Here is a 23,971-nt window from a genome sequence, read left to right as displayed (position 1 = left end):
ATGGCTACCAGCCTCTGAGGCAGCCTAATAGTTGAAATTTTAGGACAAAATACAATTCTGAGATAAGTAGCCCACATTTCAGTCTCGTTATAAGTTTGATTTGTAATCATTTCATTGAATGTTAAATTAACTAGTATTATCTGAATCACAATTTTCTCGTTTAATTATAATATACAGGTATATATAAAAAATATCTGTTAGTGTCACAACTTACATTTTATTTGTTATTACTTGGTATAACTGTTCTGTCCTACAACACTAACCATTTTCTCATTATTTGAGGACAAAAAGGGCTCATTATAAACTACACTGGTATTTATATTTCTCATGAAATTGTACAGAAGTTTTTTTATTAAAAGTATGCAGAAATATAAATTCTTCAATGGCATGCAGCTGCAATTATATATATAAAAAAATTAAGCTTCTGCCCTGGTTTTATTTACAGACAGTGGTAATGTCAACATTGGGTGCCGGATGGGCCTACACAGAAAAACAGGCCGTTGGAACGTGTCCCACAGGAAATCTCGAATTAAGAGGGCACTATAGTTTACGTCCACATCATGCATGCATCTAAACCAACCATGCAGTGAGGTTTCTCTCTGTCTCTGCTTTAATTGCGTATTTGGCTGTGCTCCAATGCATGTTGTTTAGAATCTTTAAATGTGTAAATTACACTTGCAAATCACAACCGAGTTTGCACAAGCCACTTTGCTGTGGTGCGATACACTGGCTCCATGTTCAGAGAAGTAAACAACACCCAGGGTTAAGATTAAAATGACTAGACTTTGTATTAAAATACATAATGCATTGTTTTCTTAAGCAGTATATGAGGAATCACGTTGGGTCATTTGATTATATGTTTATGTAGCAAGACCATTCCTGTGGATGCCTATGTGCTGTTTGAAAGTTTGGTCATTGTTATAGAAAAACTTAGACTAAAAGAAGAGGGGAAAACAATTAAAGAATAGACGGAAGACATGTTCGCTTTTCAGAAATTCCTAGCCCCTATTTAGAGGCAGTAGTTTGTGGTGGATAAGTGGTGTGTTTTGAACACATGGTTAAATCCATAATTTAATGACCCATATTGTCAAGTCAAATAACCTTGATTTAGCACTTTTAACAGTATGGATTGTTTCAAAGCAGCTTTACAGTGATAATAGAAATTACAGTAACAGATTGTTATTAGTTGAGAGACAAGTTGACACTTCAGGACTGTGTCCTAGACGCTGGTCCTTCATCATATCTGGATACGGCCTGGATCCGGCGGACTGCGGTAAACCTCGGGATAAACAGAGAGACTAATATTAGCGTAGATGCTATCCTTCTTATGAAGTAACAAGTAGATCAGGATTTATGGGAAGTGTTCCCGGTTCTGGCTGATCTAAACTATGCAGCCTAACATTGAATTATAGAAGTCTATAATGTTTTACAGTATGTGTATGCTAGGCCAAAGATATATTTTTAGTCTAGATTTGAACGGACAGAGTGTGTCTGCTTCCTGGACAATCTTAGGAAGATTGTTCCAAAGTTTTGGTGCTAAATAGAAAAAAAGGATCTACCGCCAGCAGTCGATTTTGATATTCTAGGTATTATCAACTGGCCGGAATTTTGAGATTGCAATAGACGTGAAGGACTATAATGCGTTTAGAGCTCGCTCAAGTACTGGGGAGTCAAGTAATGATGTAATTTAGATATATTTTTTAGATGAAAAAATGGGGTTTTACAGATACTAGATGCGTAACTTTCAAATGAAAGATTGCTATCAAAGAGCACACCCAGGTTCCTAACCGACGACGAGGACTTGACAGAGCAGCCATCAAGTGTTAAACAGTATTCTAGGTTATTACATGAGGAAGTTATTTGTCCCATAATTAGAATCTCTTTTTTTTTTTCAGAATAAGGTAGTAGGAAATTGCTAGTCATCCAGTTTTTAATACTGCTCTGCATTCCGTTAATTTTGTGAATTGGTAGGTTTCGTCAGGGCGTGAAGAAATATAGAGCTGAGTATCATCAGCATAACAGTGAAAACTAATGCCATGCTTCCTAATGATATCCCCTAAGGGTAGCATGTACAGAGTGAACAGCAACAGTCCTAGTACTGAGCCTTGTGGTACATCATACTGAACTTTTGATCGATAAGACATCTCTTTTTGCTACAAACTGATAACGGTCAGATAAGTATGATTTAAACCATGCTAGTGCAATTCCACTAATGGCAACATAATTTGCGAGTCTATTTAAAAGAATGTTGTGGTCGATAGTGTCAAATGCAGAACTAAGATCAAGTAACACAAATAGAGGAATATAACCACGATCGGATGATAAGAGCAAATCATTTGTGAGTCTAATGAGAGCCGTCTCAGTACTATGGTACGGTCTAAATCCTGATTGAAAATCCTCGCAGATATCATTTCTTTCTAAAAAAGGAACATAGTTGTGTAGATACTGCCTTTTCTAGTGTCTTTGACAGAAAAGGTAGATTCAAGATCGGCCTGTAATTGACTAATTCTGTAGGATCAAGTTGCATTTTTTTAACAAGCGGTTTAATCATAGCCAGCTTAAAGGTTTTTGGTACATATCCTAATGACAAAGAAGAATTAATGATATTAAGAAGAGGATCGATGACCTCTAGAAGCATCTCTTTCAGTAGTCGGTATAGGGTCTAACATACATGTTGTCGATTTAGATGATTTAATGAGTTTAGAAAATTTTTCCTCTCCTATAGCAATGAATTGATTTTTTCCTCAGGGAGACTAAAATGCACTGCCTGATGCAATACTGTAGTACATGGTTGCATAGTTATAATTTTCTCCCTGATATTATCAATCTTGTAAGTAAAGAAATTAATAAAGTCATTACTGCCATGCTGCTTGGAAACGTCTGGGCTAGAAGCTTTATTGCAAATCAGAAAACACCTTCATAATCTTTTTTTATCCTCAAAACAATATTCTCTTATTATGTAGACAGAGCAGTGCTTTACATGCATTAAACATTTTGTGGGTTATGAACTCAAGTAATTTGATAAAGACATGTTGTACCACACACTGACTGTACCACACACTGTAACTGAATTAAATAACACTGACTTTACCCGTTGTGATACCTCGCACATGCTTAATTGATTAATGCTTAACTTGCTTAATCGCACGTGTTTAATTGATTCATAATTTTGACATTTTAGAAACATTGACAGACCCAGAGGGTTAAATGACTTGCATAAACTGAGGGTGAAAAACAAACTGCAACAGTATGTAAAATAAAACTCAGAGGTTGCTAAATAACATTTAGAAACATGGCTGCAATTGCGAGTCGCATCTGCAGTATATATCAGTGGTAAAAATTGTGTGACATCTCTCCAACAAGGGAATTTCGTTTGTTGAGGGAAATAAAAAAGCAGCCGCCAAAATGTTGGTGCCTGAATTCCTAAAGGCTTTGTCTAAATGTCAAAAGAACAGCCTTAAAATGTAATTGAATCAGCATCTCTGTGACCCAGAAAACAACTTAACCAAATTGAAACATAATGACTGATTTGAGATGCTTGACATAGGCAGAAACTTTAATAACTCCCTCTCAAATGATTGACGTGAAAGACTCAGTACAGCTAATTCAGATAGTCCACTATTAGCTAACAAGCCGATGCTGTATAATAACTGCGAAAACACATAGAATGTTAATATAAGCTACTTTTCAAAAGTTTGGGGTGGGTAAGCTTTTTATTATTCAGCAAGGATGCAACTTGTTCAAAAGTGACAGCAAAGCTATTTGATACACGATTTTCGAATAAATACTGCTGTTAAATAGTTCTAATAATCAAAGAATGTAGCACTGTTTCTACAAAAATGTTAAGCAGCACAATGTTTTCAACACTAGAGAAAAATGTTTGAGCACCAAATCACCATATTATAATGATTTCTGAAGGATCATACTCTGCCTGACTGAAGTAATGGCTGTTGAACGTTCAGTTTTCCCATCACAGGAATAAATTACATTTGAAAATGTAATAAAACAGAAAACATTTTAAATATTTCATGACATTTTACTATATATTTGATCAAATAAATGCAGCCATGGTGAGCATAAGAGACTTCTTCCAAAAACATTTAAAAAATCTTACCAACCAGAAACCTTTTAACAGTAGTGTATAGGGTAAATTGCATTAAATGAGCAATAACAGCTCCATATTGGGCGCCCTACAAATGATCAAAAGCTCAGCAGTCACTGGCAGCAACAGGAACCATCAGAGCTCCCACTGATCTCAAATATGCAAAATAATAAAATAATTACTTCACCTTTGTAAAGCGCACACACAATATATTACTTTTTTACGTCATGAAAAAGGTACAATAACACTACTGGACTACTGTTTTGAGTACCCACAAAAACTCCATTGGTTGTCCATTGTGGGGCAAGAGATTAGAAGAAGAGATTACAAGTTTTTGTGTGTGTGAGTATTTGAGGAAATGTCAAGCTGAGTTGGTCAGCTAATTATGGGTGTCTTCAATGGCAGGAGCAAAAGGCTTTCATTGAGAGGGGTGTGAATGAGTACTGCTGCCCTCACAGCATGTCTCTGTTTGGACCGTGTCCTGTAGAGGCACAAGAATTGAAAGACTGGGATGGGGGCCGGTCATCTGCTACTGTTCGATACATCACAGCTCTTTATGCTAATAAAAATCCAAGGAACCTAATCTACAGGAATTTCACCTTTGTGGACCAACAGTCTGACTTCACAATATGGATTAGTGACTCATTAACTCACTCATGCATGTGCACACATCACTAATACATTCTCTCACAGAAACAATGAATGTCAAACTTTTTTTTAAAAGTGGCATATTGATAAAAAAAAAAAAAAAATTGTTCACAATATAATTCAAAGTATTTACACCGAAATACTTTTTTATTTTTCTCTGGCCAGTCATCTTGTATTCTGACTGCCTTTTTTCATTGTAGAATCTATCATCATTGGAAAAATACAGGTTTTAAAGCATACACAACTGTTGCAACAGTTAATGGAATTCTTCTTAACTCACGTAGCACACTGTAGTTTAAGATTCAGAATAACAGATAACCGTGGAATGTCTAAAACTAGATTTTCTGGCATGTACTCACAAGCATACTGAAAAGGTGCGTAAACAGGTAGACTGAAGTATGTAACACTTGTACATTTAAATCATTTATAACAGAGAGAGAAAGAAAGAGAGATGGAACAGGTGTCAAACAAACCACTAACAACACCAATAATTTAGTTTTGTGCAGTGTCTAAATTAAAGCTTCTGACATCAGATTCATGGCATATTTGGCTGTAACAAACATCTGAAACTGATACAAATTATTTACTGTTCCAAATGGAGAATGCTAACAGTCTTCAAGTAAACAGAATATAAATTGAGTTCGCTTGAATAATGTTACCATATTCCATAAGTAACCTGAAACAAATAAAACAGAAAAATAAAAGCATTAGGAGTTTAAAGCTGCATGGAATGAGTTAAAAAGCTTTTGTTTCTCATTAAATTGTAAACACTAAAACACCATGTAAACAGATGCTTACAGAAAAAAAAAGTTAATCCTAAAACTCTAAACAAACAGTTAAAAGTTCATTTATATGAAAACCTGCTAAATACAAAATTCATAAAGGAAGCTATTATTGTAGAGTTGACACTATCAGTAGTTTCATTTCTAGAAGGTAGTGGATGAGCTGTAATCATTGGCATATGAATGGCGGCCTACACGGACAGTGAGGAACACCTGAGAATGGAGGAAAGAAAGAGAGAGGACAAAAAATTAGGAGGATAAGGAGAGATAGTTTTGTACATCAAATCAAATCATGAGTAAAGCACAAAAACTAAGTCATTGACACACATAGTTGTGTTCTTACTGGTCAAGTGCATGTATGTGACAGAAGTAATGTCCTCAGAAGAGTCCTTTTATCTCCTCCGTCACAGGATCAAGGTCAATGTCATAGAAACAGGGTCTAGTAGGCAAGCCTGGCATGGTGCTCATCTGAAAGTAATGTACAAGACAAGAATACATTTTGATAGGCAACAAATCTTTTTTTGTCTGGGGTATATAAATAAATAAATAAACACTGAACAAAAAACAGGTTCTTAGTTTGTTTTTGTGAAATGCATGTTTGCATTTTAATCTTTATGGCCTTTAGATTCACTCAGGATGGAAAAAAAAAATCTTGCACGTGACTTTCTAACTTTTACGTGGATATTGGGACATGGTAAATGGACCAATGGCCCAATGGCCACCAAAGCGCTTTACATATTGCCTCACATTCACCCATTCACTCACTCACTCATACACCGACAGCAGTGTCAGCCATGCGAGGCGCCATCCAGCTCGTCGGGAGCAGTTGGGGTTAGGTGTCTTGCTCATGGACACCTCGACACTTGGTCAGGTGGAACCGGGGATCGAACCAGCAACCTTTCGGTTTGTAGACAACCTACATGAACCACTGATCCACTGCCACCCCAGGGAACATGCCATAAGTAATATTTTACAAAATAAATAACAGTTTAAAAACTAATTGCAAATATGGAAACACTTGGATTTGTGGCGAATGAGTGATACGTGCAGGCCTGGCTCTGCACTGTTACGTACTTCCGCTCAATTTTCATTTTCCTTCAGTACTACGTCTGGGATTGTGCTTTAGTCTGTTGTGCTGTAGTCTGTCAATTTTTTTACCGTGCCGATCAGCGAACAGAGGGAGTGGCTGAGAACGATGACGTTGATGTCGTGCGTTATTTTGAGTTGTAGTTCAGTAATGGCAGCGGAGAAAGATGCGAGCGAACCAAACTTTAACGATTGGTTATGGCAGATACAGAGTGACTCTGGGCAGATCCAATAGTTTTAGACTTCAATAGAGTACCCGCCTACAAGAAGTTAACGCTTGTCAATGGAGCGGGGCCAGACTCTATGTACAAATGAAATGAAATGTACGAGAGTCTGGTGGGACCAGGCTAGGTACGTGCAGGCCTGCATTAAGAACACATAGGGCCCTGGTGCTATAGCAAACCCAAGGGCCCCCTTCATAGCACATATCTCCATCTTGGTGGCACAACAGTTTCTACTGCAGAAATAATTAGTATTTTAAAAAGTATTTTTGTATTATTTATCAGTGTATTGTATCTCTATATAAAATATGAAAATATTCCAGGCTACAATACAATACAAATTTTATGTTCTAGAATTTCTATAGTACATTTAAAACTACTGCAGTTGACCAAAGTGCTTTCCAGCATCATTAATACTACAAAGACAATTACATAGTCACACAAACAAAATTAAATCCTGTTTACTATAATCAGTTCTAAAAGCTATACTAAAGCTACAACACATTAGAAGCATAAAATGCATTAAAGTCCCCCTGTAGTCAATAATTTTATACCTTAAAACTCATCTTTGATCACCAAAATGGCATATTTAAAAAATTTTACTGTAAAAATAAATTATATATATATATATATATATATATATATATATATATATATATATATATATATATATATATTATTTATATATTCATACCTTAAAATAGCTTAAATGTAACTCTACACCCTTGCTACATTTAGTATAAACAGTTTCATGAATATGCAAATGAGCCCCACCTCCACTCACTCTTACAGACTCGTCTACAAGTCGATGGATCAGAATGCTAATGCATTGTTTTGCATTGGTATCTACAACGTTGGACACATAACGGTAATTAAAGGACAATTCCGGCAAAAATGAACCTAGGGCTAAATAACACATGGGTACCGAGTCAACCGTTCTCTGGGATGCGTTTTCATGATAATCAGATGTACCCAGTTTTAACGTTAGTTTTAGTTTAACCACAGATTAGCTTATAACACTAGTGTATGGGGCATCGAATAAGTAAAAATAAAAATCGCTAGTTAATACCACTAACAAGGCTCAAAATAGCCCCACACTAACACGGTAGCATAATGAGGGTCTCTACCTGCAAACCGAAGCATTGAGAACTTTGTAAGTGTACAGACAGTTTAATAAGGAGATACTTTATAAAGACAGTACACTTCGCATATACAAGCAGGATCCATCTTTGGAAAAAAAGTCTCGACCAGACGAATCACGAACGCCGTGCTACGTGAGCTGAACTGACTATCGACCAGGACGTAGCTCGGTGTTCGTGGTTTGACTGGTCGAGACTTTTCCAAAGATGGATCCTTTGATTCATATTTGGCCAGAATTGTCCTTTTGTATGATTAGCCTTTGGGTTGACTATGTTATCAAACAGCTAATAATGTGTTGCTAATGTTACACAAACCATGTTCCTGTTTGCCTGTTCAGTCTGCCTTCTAAAAATCAGTATCCTTAGAAATGCTTTGAACAACTTAGAACGTCAGTGGTGAAATGGATATAGTTCATCATAACATTGTAATATACATCATACACATTATTCACCCGCTATATCGCTAAATGTACCTGTTTTTTCATAGAAACTGAAAAATATACTGGGATAACCTGGCTTCTCCTGAGACTCCCCTGCGTCGCAGCATAGTAATGATGATTACAAGGTTACAAGCTAGTTTGTGACATAAGAAACACCAGTGATTTTAAACCACGATTTTGAGAAAGTCTTTTTTTTTCCACTGCAGTTTTAAGGAGAAAAAACTCCTGACTTGTGAATTTGCATATTTTCTGAAAGTATATAAAAACACCACATAGACAACATTAAAAACGTGATTTTCACCACAGGGGTTCTTTAACACAAACTATTAGGACAAAGCTGTGGGGGGGGGGGGGGGGGGGGGGGGGGGGGGGGGGGGTCAGATAAGGGGTTAACTACTTCAAAAACATTACCACTTTGTTGTAGCTTTTTAGCATTTCCCCGGGGTTATTTTATTAATAAATATGTTAGCAGCATTGACAAGTTTCTGTGGTCCTGCATGGTTGCAAAACTGCCAGTGGTCAGTCCTTTACCACCATGGTGGTAAAATATTTGCCACCGTCACAGCCCTAATTCAGTCTTAAAGAAGAGGTTGTTTAAAAAAAAAAGTTAAAGCATGTTTAAACCACATTGCTAAAAACCTATTCTAGGCTAATCTTGTTATCTCCAAATGACTTCCCTAGACTAGCAGACAAATCTAAACTACAAACAGAGGCTAATGCTGGAAACCGTAAAATCATTTAGTGAATGCAATTTTTTAAAGAGACAACTGTGGTTCTTAGAAGACCCGAATTTTGGGTCTATTACTATTGTAATAAAACATGAAGATGAAAAATCATCTTAATGTTTTAGAATATGAATTAAAAAAAGTTTTTTTGCAAATACTGACATGTCAGTGTATATGTGCAATCAATAGGTTTCCCTAAAAAAAATCTGTTACTTTTAAAAAAGTATGCAGACTTGAAAGGCAATTAATTAAAACTTAAGGTCATCATTTTTTTTATGTCCCAAACAACAAAATCTGAAGCCAGGGTCTACCATTAAAGAAAAAAGAAAAACATATTTTAAAAATACCACAGATTAAAATCAAGTGACTGGCACACATGTGAGACGTACGGTTTCCTCTGTCTTTTTCTGTCTTGGACTGTTTTTTAATGATAATTTAATTAAGATAATTTCTTTCTTTTGCATCATTTATCCGGCAATTTTACCTTGCCCAGAGAATGAAAACTCTCAGATATAAGGTCCTGCTACACTCAATTCCAAACTGCCATGGACTATATAAATCTGATATACTTCAGCTCCGATTCCTCATGACTGATAAACCTTTGTTTTCTGTGGTTATGTGAATATCAGAGGATGAAGGTAGAAATGATCCACCCCAACCAAGAACATTGAACCAAAGCAACACCGTCTCAATTAATTCACTTCCAAAGTCTGAGTGGTTTTGAGATGTTGTTGTGCCAAAAACATACAAGAGATTACACTATTGACCAGAATACAAGTCTGCACAAAAAATTCAGTATTGTTTGTTTTTTCCATTAGGTTTAGGTGTTCACTTTGTGTCCATTCATCTAAACATTGCTACACAAATAAACAAAACATATAGATGGTATTATAAATTAAGCACAGAAATCCCTACAATTATTCCCATACACAATTCTCTATGTAGTACCTGTTCAAGAACAAATAGCAACTTAATTGCTATTTGCTAAAACCAAATGCCTTAACATTTGGATCAAATGGGCCATGTTTTCCTTAACGCAGACCATTGTGTCTGTTAATAGTTTTTACTGAACATGCTCATTGCACCATTCTGCTATTGATGTGTTCATGTCGGCGTGTTGGCCAGGTTGCCAAAACACCATAAGCTTTCCAGCAGTATCATCAGGAATTCATTGTGCAGCTTACAGCAGACACGGTTTTGGTCAATAAATTTACTGAGCTGAATGGAAGCTAAGATCCGCTGAGTCTCATTGTTCTCTGGCTGACCCCTCCCTCACATATCTGGTGCATGACATCAGTTACTTCCTCCTGTAAGCCCCCATGCCTGCTTTGTCCCTCAGGGGCCAGCATAGAAAGTAACAGCAGACTAACACACACCTGTCTGTAGCCTGAGCCACACAGTAATCCACAGAAATGACTGGAATAGACATGGCTTTCTTGTATAATGATTACATGCCATTTAAAATCTAAGTTGTACCTAAGCTATGACTGAAAGACAGGGAGCGTGTGTTCATAAAAAAACACATGTTTTTAGCTATTTTTACAGTGATACTATTAAAAACTTTGAGACATTGAAAATTTAGCTTAAGGAGGGGATATATGGAGGAAGAAAACAAAGGAGAAGATGTCTGAGAAGACGACAAAGAAGAAGAGACAGAAGTAGAGGAAGAAGACGATGAAAAGAAGGAAGGAGGAAGAGGTGAAGACGATGAAGAGAAGGAAGGAGGAAGAGGTGAAGACGATGAAGAGGAGGAAGAAGAGGAGGTGAAGAAGACGATGAAGATGAGGAAGAAGAAGAGGAGGAGGTGAAGAAGAAGACGAAGAAGAGGAAGAAGTAGAGGAGGAGGTTAAGAAGACGGAGAAGACCGAAGACAATGAAGAGGAGGAAGAAGAAGAGGTGAAGAGGAACAAGGACGAGGAGAAGACACACAAGGAGAAGGAAGAAGAAGACAGAAGACGATGAAGAGAAGGAAGGAGGAAGAGGTGAAGACGATGGAGAAGACGATGGAAGAGGTGAAGACGATGGAAGAGGTGAGGACGACGGAGAAGACGAAGAGGTTGGAAGAAGAACAAGGAAGAGGAGAAGAAGACGACGAGGAGGTGAAGAAGACGATGAAGAAGAGGAGGAAGAAGAGGAGGTGAAGATGATGAAGAAGTAGAGGAGGAGGTGAAGAAGACTGAGAAGACAATGAACGTGTGATGTGTTTTGATGCTTGAGATGGCCAGTGTTGTAATAGAGCCCATATATATTTCAGCCAGAGGCGTAAGATGACAACAACTGCAACAGTTTGTTTCAGCGGGTTACTGCTCACACTAGCTAAACTAATATTACAGCTTGTTGGACTGCTATAATTAATTTATATTTAAACAAAGCGGCAGCATGTCAAGAACATAAGAAAAGACTCCATTGTGAAATGAGAAGAACAAACAAACATTCATGCACATTGTTAAAAAAAAAACTTCAGGCATGTCCTGGTGTTTCATAAAGGTGGAAAAATAAAAATTAATATATTAAAACTGAGGAGTTTGTTTTGAGGTATGAAACTTGCAGAATGATTTTTATTGTAGAGTAACCTCTATATATCAATGTATAGAAGCAGAAGATAAAAAAGATAAAGCAGAGCAGCAGATATAGAGATGATGAGATTATTACACTGAAGTTCAAAGCATTGGCAGCAAATTCTGAGAGGGGTTGAAGGTGAGGGGCCATGAGTTCTGGCCGTGTGTCCCGCAGCAGGCCCATGGAGATGAAAGGGGACAGAGCGGTGGTCAGACCGGAGGGGCTGGGTCACAGTCACCCATCTCCCAGCAAGCCACATGGCGGACACCTCACCCTGACCCTGACCCCAAATCGTAGCCAAGACCTCACTCTCAACACGGAAATGAGCTTCCTTTCCTAAGCCTCACCCGGGCAACAAAACACACAATGACAAAAAGATACAAACTTGCGGGCTCAATCAAACTGGGGCACTATTAAAGGAAACTTTAGCAAGATGAAGGGCAAGAGCCAATTAATAACAAAGCATGGAGCTTCAGTGGACAAACATTGTTATTTATATTAAAAACTAGTGAAATTAAGCAGCGTCACCAAATTTAAATCGTTTTTAGGGTTCCTCAAACTCCCCAGATCCACCACTGGTTGGCCAAAATGGGTCACTACGCAAAATCCAGCTGGTCAGGATGTTCAAACAGAGCATCACCACATGATATCATCAAATCTAAATAATCAAACTTATAACCTTTTTTTAAACTGTAAAAAAAAAAATCTGTTGGGTTCACTTTGTTCTTCATGCATGTATATAAATGTTTTTAATTTATAGCTTTAAAAAAAATTTAAAATCCAAGGATGGAGTATCTTAATAAAAACCCACAAACATGCACACACATAAAGGCAAAACATGGGTCATTTAAAAGTTGACCACACATGCTCTAAGGGTTGTTTTTAGGAGGCTGATTCACAGGTTTCATCATGAATCCTAAGTGAGAATCCAATAGACTTCTCATTATTAGAAACGGCTTTGACCAAACATTGTCAAGAATTCAGACAGAGATATACCTGCCTTAGGCCAGGCAATATTGTTTTTTAGAGAGCAAAAACATGAAGGCAGTGGAATTTGGCCTGAGTTCTGTTTTTAAAAGTCCCAACAAGGTCATAGTTCAATCATAATCCTAGATCATATAGACCAACGAGGTCATAGTTCAATCGTAATCCTGGATCCTATTAGTAATTGAAACATCCAGTTACTCACCAGCAAAGGAAGTAATAAAAGAACATAATATGAAGAGGTAGTGGATGACATCAAAAGATTTAAAGCCATCAAATATATTTGGAAGGAAAGTGTAGACATGCAGACAGAATGGAAAAGAAAGAACAAGATGAGAATTTCCATCAGATTTCAAGGATAATCACTTACAGTTCCAACTAAAGGGTAGATAAACCCTGCCCCAATGCTGGCACGGACGTCTCTGATGGGCAGGATAAAACCGGTAGGAACACCTTTTTTCTCAGGCATGTGAGAGAGAGATAGGTGGGTCTTGGCCATGCAGATAGGAAGAGCACCAAACCCCTGTGAGAGATTTACAGACAGTTAATACCCACATAAGACATGCACAACATCAGCTCTGGGCTCTTGACATCCGTTAACTGTTAGAGAGATGCACCCATTGGGCCAAGATTATCTAACCATTTAATATCAATGAGCACACAGCTCAAAAAATTTTTGCAACCAATATTAAACATCAGATGATGCAAGAAAACTTGTGAAAACGTTAAACAAATTTTCAATTTCTTTTTTCATTAGACATCCTTGACCTCGAAAATATGAAACTTGAAAAGCAAAGAGTTGGTAAATTTCCATGAATCAGCTATCAGTTTCAATAAATACAAAACTATCTGTTTGTATAAAAAGTATATAAATATTGTAGTTTATAACTATGTACTGTTATATTGACCCATATAATTTAACATAATTATAAAATTGAGATAAATATTGAATATTAAAAGTTCTAAAATATTTATTAAAAAAACAAGCTCAAATATCAAAACTGTTTGTGCATTTGTAAAGTTAAGTGGCAATGTACAGCCCTTCTCACCTGTTGATTGTAGTAGTCTATTTTAGCTTGAGCCTCAGGTGAGAGCTCGATGTCATCAGCACCATAAACCTTTTGTGCAATTGTCCGAATTTTCTCTACAATAGGATCCTGTAAAAAAAAAAAATAATAAACAAAGAGAAAAAAGACCATAATAATTACTTAACAGATCAAGGGATTAAAAAGAGTAGGAGTGCGGGGGGAAATAAAAAGTATTGGAGTTATTACAAATTTTTTTTTTTTTAATTATCAGCTCTAAAATGTAGCTTCAGCCTATCTTGTGGTCATAAATCACCCCAGTCAGTTCTCCATGTAGATGATTGGGATAGCAAGCGTCCAGACCTCTAATAGGATAATAGAGGACAGCCAGAGCCAAGAGCAGAGATTACCATGCCTTTCATAGCATCCCTTAATCAAAGTCACAACCTCCAAACTCACTAAGGTTAACTCAAACCAGCTGATGGCTTTACAGCACTCAGGGAGCAACAACCCGCAAATCGTACAAGACACTTTTTTAGATACGGTCATAGTTAAACCACCCATCAGAATCTATTTGCTCTGTCTTTGAGGGGATTCGATTTTACTTATTTTTATTAATGTTTTATTAATGTTCATCTGTTTTTTTTTTTACACAAATAATCGCAACTGGCCCTACCTGCAGATTGTACAGGAGTTGAAAACGGCTCTCCTGAGATGCAACTTCCTTCACAGCATGTGCCAGCTCTACAGATCCCCGCCCACCTCTGGACCAATGATGACACGGAACAGCAGCTGAGGCCCCAGAAGCCTCTGCGATGTGACACACCAAGTCGATTTCTGCTTGAGTGTCAGTCCTTCAAAGAAAGCGAAATGTCATGGGATCTGACAAAGCAAATCAGAATGGCACAGGGCAAACCACATTTTGGCTAAATATTCATCAAAAAGTGTTTAAAATTCATCAAAAAAGACACGTTTAAGTGCAAAAAGGCTAAATTAGGACACCATTTGAGGCTGTTTTTGATCAGAGCACTTTGTTTAACTATTGGTACTCTGGTTTGCGTCAGCCATGGCTGTGTTCTAATGGTTTAATTCACCATATTTTTTAAACATGTTTTAGGAAGAAAATGCATGCTGGAGAATGAGTTTTTGTAATGGACCAATCCTTACTTGAAGACATTCAGAGCAACAACCACCGGGACTCCAAAGAGATGAGCGATCTGAATCTGCTTTTTTAAGTTACTGCAGCCATCTGCAACCAGCTGCAAATTCTGATGAAAAAAGTAAACGGACAATATATTTGTAAAAAAAAAAGAAAGAATTTAAGAAGTCTAAATATCTATAACTAACATCTAATTCACAAGATTTACATTTTAGAGAAATGAAAGACAAAATTGGAAAGCATTAAAATCTTAGTTGGATCTGAATGATTTATCAGGATGAGTCAGTTAGAGAACGTCATCCAACCGGCTTAGCTTTCAGAGGAACCTTCCGGCTCTTTTTTTTAAACTCAATTGTTGCTCATGGAGCAGAACCAGTCTCAGGCTCAGGAGACATGCTTTGGTGCTTTCTGTTTCTCATTACAGAACCACACAATTAGCTTAAGCACTTGAGTTATTTTCTCAGCTGGGTTGCTTTAGAGAGACTGATGAAAAGCAGCTACGGCATTTCTTAGACTACAACTCCCATTATGCCTCTGTGTCTCTAGCTTCAACAACACAGATTGTGTTTACTGTGTTAATTGAATAACAGAAACCACATTAGGGAGGAAGAGGGGAGCTGGAGAGGGTGGAGGAGATGTGCTCTGGGCCTTTGCTCAAACGAGGTGAGGCAAACCCTCATTCATTTACTCCCCTTCCTCCTTCCAACCCTCTTTATTTTCATCCTGCCTCTGGGGAGCAATATCGCCACTTATTGTTGGAGTTGGATAGTACATAAGTTGTGTAAACAATTTTTTTTTTAATTTACCAAAATTAAATCACTAAATTATTAGACTTACAAATATAATAATTTGAAGCAAGATTGGGAAATAAACATTGCTTACCTCATTAATATATTCTTTAGGCAGTGGTACACCAGCTGTGACCTTTAAAAATATACAGTATATACAGACAATTGTAAATATATCAAATGTATTTTTAATGTAGTCATGCATATAAAGAGACATGTGAATGTGCACACACACTTACATTTGGTCCGCCTCCATGCATCTTCAGAGCTCGTACAGTTGCTACCAGCACCACAACATCAGGCCTCAGCCCAGACGTCCGACACTTAATGTTGAAGAACTTTTCCATGCCAATGTCCGCACCAAAGCCAGCTTCCGTCACTGAGCAGGAAATTAAACAATATTGAGAGCTTTTATAAATAAGACATTGATATAAAAACTGCTCTGTTGTGCTAGATACTGATGTTAACAAACATTCTGCATCTATAACTTATTAATACTGCACAGAGCCAGATAAGAGCACAACACCTACGTAATAATCTAATTGTCCCCACACTCCAGGAAGAGTTATTGCCATTCATTATAATAAGGATATAATTACAGCCATTTTAAGAGTGAGCATGTAAGTGCTACACATGTGTTACTGCCATCATGAGAGTGATCAATGGCACATTTTCACAAGTGCTGGCAATGGTGTACAACACATGAGCATCACAAACTGTTTTGATAAGATGCTTTCAACGACACTGTATTTTCCTTCCCCCTGCATGCCACTTTTGTTTGTTTTGTGTGTGAGAGACATCTACTGTTTGGGTTTGAACAGGTCACTATTAATGTGTGGATGTGCCAATGAACAGTAAGCATGTGTGGATGTGCCAATGAACAGTAAGCATGTGTGGAGTCTTTCCACGCATCCATTTTTCCCAGAACTCTGCAAGCTTCCTGTGCTACTTCCCAGGCCTTTGGAGCAGGAGGGAATGGGAAGGGTAATGTTGTTGTTATTTCCACCAGAGAGGTCTGGCATATTTTGTGAGGCTCTGCATGTGTGTGCGTGTGTGTGTGTGCGTGTGTGCGCGCGTGTGTGTGTGTGTGTATATATACAGGTATCTTTGTGAGGACCAGTTTGAGATTTAGACCATCAGAGGACAAAGTATAAAAGGGAGGACATTTTAGCCAATCCTTACTTTGACCAAAAAAAAAAATTCACGGAATCAGAGCGTTATCCTGGAGACCGCGCTCATGACCTTGGGAAAACCAGGTGCCATAAAAAAGTAAACCACCTCCTATATGATGCTCCCTATAAACAAGTGTACATCACCAAGCCTCAGGTCATCCGCACACCAGTCAGGCACAGATTTACAGATCTCGAGTCTGAGGGAGTATGTTATCGCTTTCAGGAACTTTCAGAGAATTTGGAATTATCAGCACATCTATCAGTCTGAGGTCTGATCGTGATCAGTTTAGTTTGGGTAGACTAAAGGTTACTATCATGCCACTCAGGAAAAACACCGCTGTGCTCAGAAATACCAGTGAAGCAGATCTGTTGTGTATAATCAGCTGATATAGGCAACGTCCTCCCTCTCACCCACAGCAAAAACACTACATACCACACATACCTTGGCTTCAGGTAATGCATACACACGTTCCCCTCCTTCACTAACATTTTGCAAAAGTCAACAAACTCCCAGCATTCCTGCTGTTTGTTGATGCTGACACTCCAAGTCCAATATGGACTTCTTTGAATGTTACAAACAAGAGAGGTCCTAGTTTCTTGTCTTTCGCAATACAGTAAATCAAAGGGGGGGTCGTTCTTATTGCGATTTTTCTAGATTTTTCTCTGCGATTTGGCCAGAAACTGTGTTATTATATTATTATTATTATTAATAATAATAATAAATGTAGTAGTAGATTGATTAATATTATTAATAATAATGAAATATATTATAATAGAAATATGACTATTGTGATATTTCACTGTAAAATTAAAATTGAGTTATTTTACTGTACAACTGCAGAATTACAAAGCTAATATTTATCACAGTCATAATTTCTTCAATTTCAAACATTAAACCATCAAACTTATAATTTTAAAGAAAACTGCAGGAAGCCCTTAAAGCTTCTCTTCTCTTTCTCGCGCAGCAGTCAGTCATCTGTAAAGTGTTTATAAATTTGTAAATAAATCAGGGAGTCAGGGAGCTGACTATTGCGAGAAATGTAAAAGGCTGAATAACATGGCCTGGCCATGTTACGGAATCTATCTTGTCCTCCATTTATCTTCATGAATCAAGTAATGCTAGTAGAGTAGCGAATTATCAATCTGGTAGCTACACTAACATGCTTTTTTATGATGGTTATAATAAATAATCTTTCAGGATAACTATCCTAATGTCTGCAGGCTGATATGTTTGTGTATTTATTTTTCTGGTGAAAGTGTCTTGCCTCAGGCTATAATGCAAATCGATTTTCAAATTTGCAGATTCATCTATGGTAGCTTGATATTATAATATTGACTATATATGGCTATTACCTACCACACAAACATTGAATTGAATTAGCATATCCATTATGTAAAACAGTAGACAATAGGCTACTATAATGACGCTGTCTTGTAAACGTAAGCTACGCGATCTTTTGACGTTTGAAAAAATAAAACCCATGAAATTATATTCATATGTCATGCTGAAATATATGCCAATGTACCTGGGATGAAGACATTTCACACGCAACGCTGGCAGTCTGCCCGCGAGAACTCAAGACAGTATCGGCTGGTCAACAAATGCACACGTGTATCGCCTGGTGTAACCATGACAGATTTTACGACAGTAGTAGAAGACGATACTGTTTCCCTAACTGTATGGGGACCCCGAGAGCAAAAACCGCAAAAACGACATAGTGTTGCTTTAATTCATTAAAATCACAGCCTTCACTATTTGATCATCACACTAAGCCATATTCGCAATTTCGGTTTCTGTACTTCAACTAATCGTGAAGCCCTAAAAGTTCCCTTTCAAAAGAATTTACTATTTACACGCTGGCAGAAAAAGTATCTCAAATTCCAGAGGCTGTAACTCAACACAGCTCTTGGCCAGTTTAGTAGGCAGTGTTTTCATTGGGCTCACACACTTCAGCTTGTCCTTAAATGAAGGGGTGAAGCATACACTGCTTTTAGCGTGGACCACAGGGCCTCCGCCATTCCCAGCATTCTTTTAGTGTCTGGGGCATGTCGTTGAGCAGGGGAGGGAGGGAAGAGAATAAAAAGGATAGAGAGGAGCAAAGGAATGAGAGAGAAATGGCGAGAGGAAGTGATAAAGTGACGGAGAGATGGCAAGATAAAGTGTGTGTGTGTGTGTGTGTGTGTGTGTGTGTGTGTGTGTGTGTGTGTGTGTGTGTTTTGCAGGCCTGTATGTTCAGGTGTGCCGACACTGAGAGGATTAGTTGGATTCAGCTTAAAAAAATAAACAAAATAAACATTTTTTGGGGTTTTAAGATAAAGGATTCAGTGTTGTGTCAAATTCTATATAATTGTAGAAAATTATTTTATTAATTATCGTCATCATAACTTCGTAAAGATGGTCAATTTACGCAATTTAAATGGTCACATATAAGCTATAAATTGTTCAATTAAACCTTTCTTGTTTTTTCCACAGTTTAGCCTAACAGCAAGTCATGCCACTAGCCAATTATTTACTTAGACATTGAGTCACTCACTTAGCATAAAATTAACTGATTAGCCATTAAGCCTTTAAAATAAGTCAAAATTATATACTACCATTAAAATGTTTGTGTTAAGGAAATTAATACTTTTATATCAGCGTAAAGACATTTCTAATGTTACAAAAGTATGTTCTAATGTTTCAAATAAATGCTGTTCTTTTAAACTTTCTATTCATCAAAGATTCCTGTAAAAAAGTATCACAGTTTCCACAAAACCGTGGAAGCACATCTGTTAATTCATCATTGATAATAATAAGAAATGTTTCTATAGCATCAATATCAGCATATTAGAATGATTTCTGAAGAATCATATGACACAAAAGACTGGAGTAATGACTGTTGAAAATTGTGCTTGTCCATCGAAGGAGTAAAATACATTAAATGGTATTAAAATAGAAAACAATATTATATTAAATTGTAAAAATATTACGGTTTTACTTTTTTGATTCAATGTAATGATAATGATCAATTTGATCATAAATGCAGTCTTGGTGAGCATAAGAGACTGGTTTCAAAAACAAAAAATCTTACTAACAAACTTTTAAAACAGTAATGTTTTTATATATTAATATCTTTAAATATGTATACACTACTATGTATCATGTAATATATTTCATTGGGTGTTTATTTACATTATTTATCATTGTTGGTTGTTAAGGGGGATAAGATTCTGTAGGGTGATTGAATTTTGCACAACACCAGGTCTTGTGATTTTATTTAAGCTGTAGATGCCAATAAGAATGTGCGACCACTCAAGAGCAGGAGTCTAATTTGAACCAGAAAACAACTCTACTGTTGTTGTTTTAACTTACCCCCAGCATAGCCTTTGTCTCTAGTAGCAAGCAGTGGTGTGCGACTGAATGCGTTTGTTTGTGTTTGTGTGTGTGTGTGTGTGTGTGTACCCACCAACATAGCCTTCATCTCCAACTAGTTTAAGAGCCAGCTTGTCTGCCAAGATAGAGGAGTTTCCATGGGCGATGTTAGCAAAAGGTCCAGCATGCACAAACACTGGAGTGCCCTGACATGACAAAGACAAACAATATCAGTGCAAACCAAGCCAGACATGCATACTGACACTGTGAATCAAGATTACCTGAAAATTAAAGTAGAAATTGCTGTATGTTAGGAGCTGCTAACTGACAATACAAGCTATAGGGTTTTAAGTGGTCAATCTCCTCATCTGAGTTAAAAAAAAAATAAAAGCCATGTGGTTGAGCTTATATGTTAGCACCATTTGATCTTGCACTACAGTAAACTTTAAACATTGTGAAAGTCTGTTTCATCATCATCATCATCATCAGCAGCCAGAAAGCATTTAAAGCTCAGTGAAAATGTGGGGTTTGAACTGATGACCCTGAGGTCCTCTGTAACTTCCCAAACACTGAAAAGCGACACCACATACACTGACAGCTGAAGGGACAGGAAGGAGAGAGTGCAGGAAGATGGAAAGGGAGTACATACAAAACAAAGAATAGAGTGATGGTGAAGTCATTTAAATTCAGGAAAAGGATGGAAGGTTGAAACAAAAAAAAGCTCTCCATCAATGGAGACAACCTTCCTTTATTTACATAAACTTTTATCACTGCATCATCACGGCATCCTCCTTCCACTACTTCTGCAGGTGCTAAAATAAACATTACAAAATATTCTACATTAGCACATCACCTTTTGAGACTCAAAGAGCCAAAAGATGAGTCAAGTGAACCAAGTTTTGAGACATGAAATTATTAGTAACAAGCCTGCCAGAGCCCTGAGATGATTCATCAAGTTGATTCGGTTCACTTTAATACATTTGTTTAAAAAAAAACATACAATTTTGTGATTTACTTGATTGATTATCAAAAAGCATTTTAAAAAACAGCAGGGCACAAAAAGTTTTGTTATTTAGTTTGTAGGAGTCAACATCTTAAAGGATAAGTACGGTACACTTAAAGCCCTGTTTTAAGATCGTTTCTGATGAAATAGAATGGTTAAGATTGAAATTTGGACAAATGCTGCTGTCCCGAGAATTTTCGGTTTCTGGGACAGCAGCATTTGTCCAAATTTTATCTTAACCATTCTATTTCTTCAGAAACGATCTTAAAACAGGGCTTTAAGTGTAAAATACCGAACTTGTCCTTTAAGTGTTACATTTTCTACCATCACCGGTTTATTTCAAGTTGTTGTTTTTGGACAAAAGAGTAGCGTGCCGTGTGCATCTACAGTACATTTCAGTCTTGTACCAACTGAACACACATATAAAATTGATGAAATGTGATCAAATCTACCTACAGTTGATGTTTGACAATGCGTATAACCTAAACGATTCACACGCTTCACACAAGTTTAAAACGTCAAAACATCAATCAGTACTGATAAAGGTCAACCAGTAACTTTTTTAATAGAGGAAATAGAGTGTATGGTTTTCCAGTGAACTGTCCTCTGGAAAAGTTTTGCAGAAATAAAAAACTACAATATCAAAAAACTGGAAAGGGAAAGATTGGAGCTCTTTGCCCTGTGAGTGTGGGAAAGAGGAGAGATTTGGCATGCCAAGCCAGGAAAGTAAGAAAACAGGAAAAACCAAGCAAGGAAGAGCACAGCAGGCAGGAACAGGTTGGTTTAACTCTACAGGTTGGTATTGACTCTAAATGACTTCAAATTCTCTTAACTAGTTGTTTAACTACAAATTGACAGAATTTCTTATTAGTATCATTGTTGAAAACGGTTTATATATTTTTTATAAAACTGTTTATATTCTTTTGCTGAGATCATGATACATTTAAGTATTCTGAGATGAAGTTCAAAATAACAGTTTTTGAAATAGAAATTTAAATCTTTACGGTCACTTTTGATCAATTTAATGCTGCCTCATTTCTGAATAAAAGTGTTCGTATATATAGACTGGTGTTTTTCTCAGCATCACACGAACAAATGGTTTACTTGGCCAAACAAATCTGAATTACCCATAAAAGAATACTTTTTCAAATTTTTTTAATGTCCCCAAAGGGAAGTTGTAAGATTTAGCTGGGGACAATTTTGTCCCTAACCTGCAGCTAACATCGCAGACACACAAAATAAGTTAACATCAATCCATCGGAGACACATTTTCTCCAGACACTCAACAAATCTCACATCTTTTGTCTACTGTCAATCAAACAGGATTAGACAAATGTATATCCTTCAAGCATTCACACACTTCCTCTCTCACTCGTTCACACACATACTTGCATACATCCCAATCCCAGCAGGGACATTATAGCCCAGTGTAATATTCCCACAACCCTTTCGCTGCCTGGTTTGTTCTGATACAATTCCTCTTCACAGAAGAAACAGGAAACCAGGCAGGAAAGGTTTCACAAAGCAGTTCTGTGGCTCTCTCTACAAACATGCAACTCTTATGCATGTCACGTGCAAAAACACACGCCCGTAAACACCAAACATCAATCACTAGTCATTAGCATGTTTAAAAGCCATAAAGATGAAAGGCATTCCAACAATCAGGCTTTTCACCACTGTCTATTTCTCATTTCCAGTTTTCTCATAGTGTTCAAGGTTTGATAGTCAAAGACAGAGACACACTCCCACTGAGCCAAAACTAAAACCAGATGTGCATGTGTTACTGTAGGAGTGTGTGCTTTCTGTGTCAAGTATCTAATATCCTATCACTTCGCCAACACTGAGAGTATCAAGTTAGGGAGTTTCCATCAAGATAGGACAGTTATGCGTGCATGTCTGAGGGGGACAGAAAAAGAAAAATAGCACACAAGCGAGCGAATGTGTAAAAGATACTGAGAGTTTGGGGTACAGGAACAGGGAAGAGGTCTCACCTCCAGTGTCTGCATCAGTGTAGGTTTGATAGCATCTTTCATGAGGACTGCCAAAGCCCCGGTTACACCCTGAGAGAACCAAAGAGCAAATCAATGTCAAACTATTTAGCAGTTGCTGAATGTCTTTATGGTAGGGCTGACAATTTGCAATTAACGACAAAATAAACTAAGCAATATGAATAAAACAGGAAAGAGAAGTTTAAATACACTATCCACATTTAACATGTATATGTATGCATGTATGGATGTATGTGTGTGTGTATATATATATATATATATATATATATATATATATATATATATATATATATATACACACACACACACACACAAAATGAGCAGTCACTCCACAGACAGCACTGCTCAAGTTCTCTCTCACACACACCAAGTCATCGGCAGTGATCGGCTGGCCACTTCTGCTGCTGCCCACAACCATCCGCCCCAGTCTGGCCCGCATGTCAGCCAATCCATCTGTCAGAGCAAGGATAGCCATGATCTCACTGGCCACTGCAATATCAAACTGGGTCTGTAAGATTGAGAGGGGAAAGATCACATACTGACCAGCACACAGACGCATCACAGTGATGATTTAGGGTGATTTCCATCAAAATGAATCGTCAGAAATAAGACAGTGGAGAGATTTGTCAGACTCAGAAACACACACGCAACATCTGCCAAGTCTGGTTCTTTATCACATACAGTAAACTGCTCCGATATGTGTCCAAGACAACCCCAGTTGGACTAAAACCGAGCTGTCCTGGTTTAACTCTCAGCTAATAAATACTCCCCCAATAA

At 37.3% G+C, this 23,971-nt stretch overlaps 1 protein-coding gene across 1 annotated transcript in view; it reads right to left on the bottom strand.

Annotated features, from left to right (window-relative positions):
* Nucleotides 1–4,878: 4,878 nt before the first annotated feature.
* mthfd1l (methylenetetrahydrofolate dehydrogenase (NADP+ dependent) 1 like) overlaps nt 4,879–23,971 on the bottom strand; it is a 36,217-nt gene continuing 17,124 nt past the window's right edge. Inside the window, exons 19-29 of the mRNA XM_077220206.1 lie at nt 23,562–23,702; nt 23,177–23,245; nt 20,277–20,388; nt 15,898–16,037; nt 15,753–15,794; nt 14,879–14,979; nt 14,388–14,565; nt 13,736–13,843; nt 13,057–13,209; nt 5,876–6,000; nt 4,879–5,745 (exon numbers count right to left, since the gene is read on the bottom strand). Coding sequence (XP_077076321.1) covers nt 5,911–6,000; nt 13,057–13,209; nt 13,736–13,843; nt 14,388–14,565; nt 14,879–14,979; nt 15,753–15,794; nt 15,898–16,037; nt 20,277–20,388; nt 23,177–23,245; nt 23,562–23,702 — 1,134 coding nt within the window. The 3' untranslated portion in view covers nt 4,879–5,745; nt 5,876–5,910. The remainder of the gene's footprint in view (nt 5,746–5,875; nt 6,001–13,056; nt 13,210–13,735; nt 13,844–14,387; nt 14,566–14,878; nt 14,980–15,752; nt 15,795–15,897; nt 16,038–20,276; nt 20,389–23,176; nt 23,246–23,561; nt 23,703–23,971) is intronic.

The sequence above is a fragment of the Siphateles boraxobius genome, unplaced genomic scaffold, assembly GCF_051911475.1.
Source record: "Siphateles boraxobius isolate OS27281-9 unplaced genomic scaffold, OSU_SipBor_1 8, whole genome shotgun sequence".
Lineage (NCBI taxonomy): Eukaryota > Metazoa > Chordata > Actinopteri > Cypriniformes > Leuciscidae > Siphateles > Siphateles boraxobius.
Note: the sequence above shows the minus strand (reverse complement) of the source record. Positions and strands in the feature narration are given on the sequence as shown.